At 39.5% G+C, this 2,500-nt stretch overlaps 1 protein-coding gene across 1 annotated transcript in view; it reads right to left on the minus strand.

Annotated features, from left to right (window-relative positions):
- The window catches only part of DLX6 (distal-less homeobox 6), a 5,369-nt gene that overhangs the window by 459 nt on the left and 2,410 nt on the right, over nt 1–2,500 (minus strand). The window contains exons 2-3 of the mRNA XM_063921352.1: nt 1,824–2,017; nt 1–293 (exon numbers count right to left, since the gene is read on the minus strand). The exon at nt 1–293 is cut by the window's left edge and continues 459 nt beyond it. Coding sequence (XP_063777422.1) covers nt 42–293; nt 1,824–2,017 — 446 coding nt within the window. The 3' untranslated portion in view covers nt 1–41. The remainder of the gene's footprint in view (nt 294–1,823; nt 2,018–2,500) is intronic.

Genomic DNA, 2,500 nt, shown 5'->3' on the forward strand with positions numbered 1-2,500 from the left:
ATCCCGTCATTTTGGCAAATCCAGCAGAGTCTGTGCACAGGTCACATCATCTGTGATCTCTGCATTGTGTCCTGGTGTGGAGACGAGTACCAGTGGGAGTAACCGGGCATATAGCTGTTGGGGGGCATGTTCACACCCTTGGCAGAACCTGAAACGTCCCAGACAGGAGGGATTGCCGGCGACCGGGGGGACAGGGTGGCCGTGCCGGGCAATGGATCGCTTTCGTGAGGATTGCCTCCTTGCTTCAGGAGCTTCTTGTACTTGGAGCGTTTATTCTGAAACCATATCTTCACCTGCAATTCAAATACGCCATATGTATTATTCCACTACAGGAGCCACAGTCCCTCCCTCCCCGGGGTGCTGCAATGATGCTCAATAACTGCCCACTATAGGTGACAGCAGCGATGGATAGATAGATAGATAGATAGATAGATAGATAGATAGATAGATAGATAGATAGATAGATAGATAGAAATAATAATAATAATAATAATAATAATAATAATAATAATAATATGATGATGATGATTGATGATGATGATGATGATGATGATGATGATGATGATGATGATGATGATGCTGATAATTAATTACATTAATGTATTTTAGGAATATCTGAAATATATTACCCATTCATGGAAATATTGAGACTAAAAAGTATTTTGTGGAGAATACATTTATACAATACATTATCTAGAGTACAAGTTGGAATTCAGAGGCAAGGGCATACTGGAAGTTGTAGTACCACTACAGCAGGTGAGGCGTACATTGCTTATCGCTGGTTACATTACACACACACACACACACACACACACACACACACACACACACACACACACACACACACACACACATATATATTACAGTATATATATATATATATATATATATATAAAATACAGTATATAGATATAGATATTTATATGTGTGTGTGTGTGTGTGTGTGTGTGTGTGTGTGTGTGTGTGTGTGTGTGTGTGTGTGTGTGTGTGTGTACACAAACAGACGTCTATATATATGTACAGGAATATATAGATAGATAGATAGATAGATAGATAGATAGATAGATAGATAGATAGATAGATAATGCTATCAAACATCAAAGTCGGACTTGACACAACCCATGCAACATAATACAGCCATGTCCTGAGCAATTGGGCTATAGCAGTTCTCTATTAGTGTGTAATGTGTTGCCTGCGTGATCCGTGTCTTTAAGCAGCAATGGGAGTTTTATGTAACCATGTCAGTCGTTGGGCTGTTTATGTATCTATCTATCTATCTATCTATCTATCTATCTATCTATCTATCTATCTATGTATCTATCTTTTATATATATATATATATATATATATATATAAAAATCTACATATATATATATATATATATATATATACACACACACAATGTATATATATATATATATATATATCTACATATAGATAGCTATAGATAAATATAGATATAGATATATAGATATCTATTCTCAGAGTTCAACAGGAGACGTCAGAGCATTTGGTACCTGTATGTGGAAGTTGGCGGTCAGGCCCGTAGAGAATGAGCGGTCGGTGTGTATGATACTGTACAATGCACTAAATGAGATATGATAATAGTTATAATACCCTCCTTTTATTCCATTGTGCTTCGTGGTAAGTCACAATTGTTTATGTAAAGCCTGTGTGCTTCTCTCTGCAACTAAGGATGCGATTTACAGATGGCATGGCTGCAACCTAGACAACAGGAAACCCTGGGCAGTCCCGATTTTTGGAGCACAGCTGCGAGTAGCCAGGATGGACTATCATCCCCTCACACTACTGACATGATTTACCTGTGTCTGAGTTAGGCCTAGGGAAGCCGCCAGCTCTGCCCTCTCAGGCAGAGCCAGATACTGTGTTTGCTGAAAGCGGTGATTTAACGCCTGCAGCTGGAGGCTGGAGTATATAGTCCGAGGTTTCCTGATCTTTTTCCCTTTGCCATTAAATCTGATTTCCCCGTTTTCAATAACCGTCGTTTTCTGTTGATCTGCAAAAGGAACCAAAATAAAAAGTCAGTAACAGATTATTGGCTGAAATTGAAGATTCTGCAAAATTCACTGTGAAGCCTCAAGGAAATCTGCAGTAACTGTCCCTCGGACACAGTCTAATAAATACACAAGAGTCCAAATTCTGCTCAAAGGTGATCATGGAGGCTGAGGTACTACAAGTCCAAGCATGCTCTGGGGACCAGAGCCCGGTAGTCCTCCACAGTAGTGAAACAGGGAATATAGAGGGAGCAGATTGCTGCGTGGTTATATCTCACCCCCGGGAAGTCTCCTCACCCCACTAGGTTTTTACACGGCTAATTGAGTTTATGTAGCCAATTTACTGCCCAGAGAGAGGGAACAATTGATGATTTCAGTTTCTGCCTCTGAGAGTTATATATCTGAGCATTAAATCATATACCACATAGGTGTGTCAGTGCTGAGCATATCCAATGTGTTTACATATTATCCCTAATAATGGAAAT

This window comes from Pseudophryne corroboree, chromosome 5 (genome assembly GCF_028390025.1).
Source record: "Pseudophryne corroboree isolate aPseCor3 chromosome 5, aPseCor3.hap2, whole genome shotgun sequence".
In the NCBI taxonomy this organism is placed as follows: Eukaryota; Metazoa; Chordata; class Amphibia; order Anura; family Myobatrachidae; genus Pseudophryne; species Pseudophryne corroboree.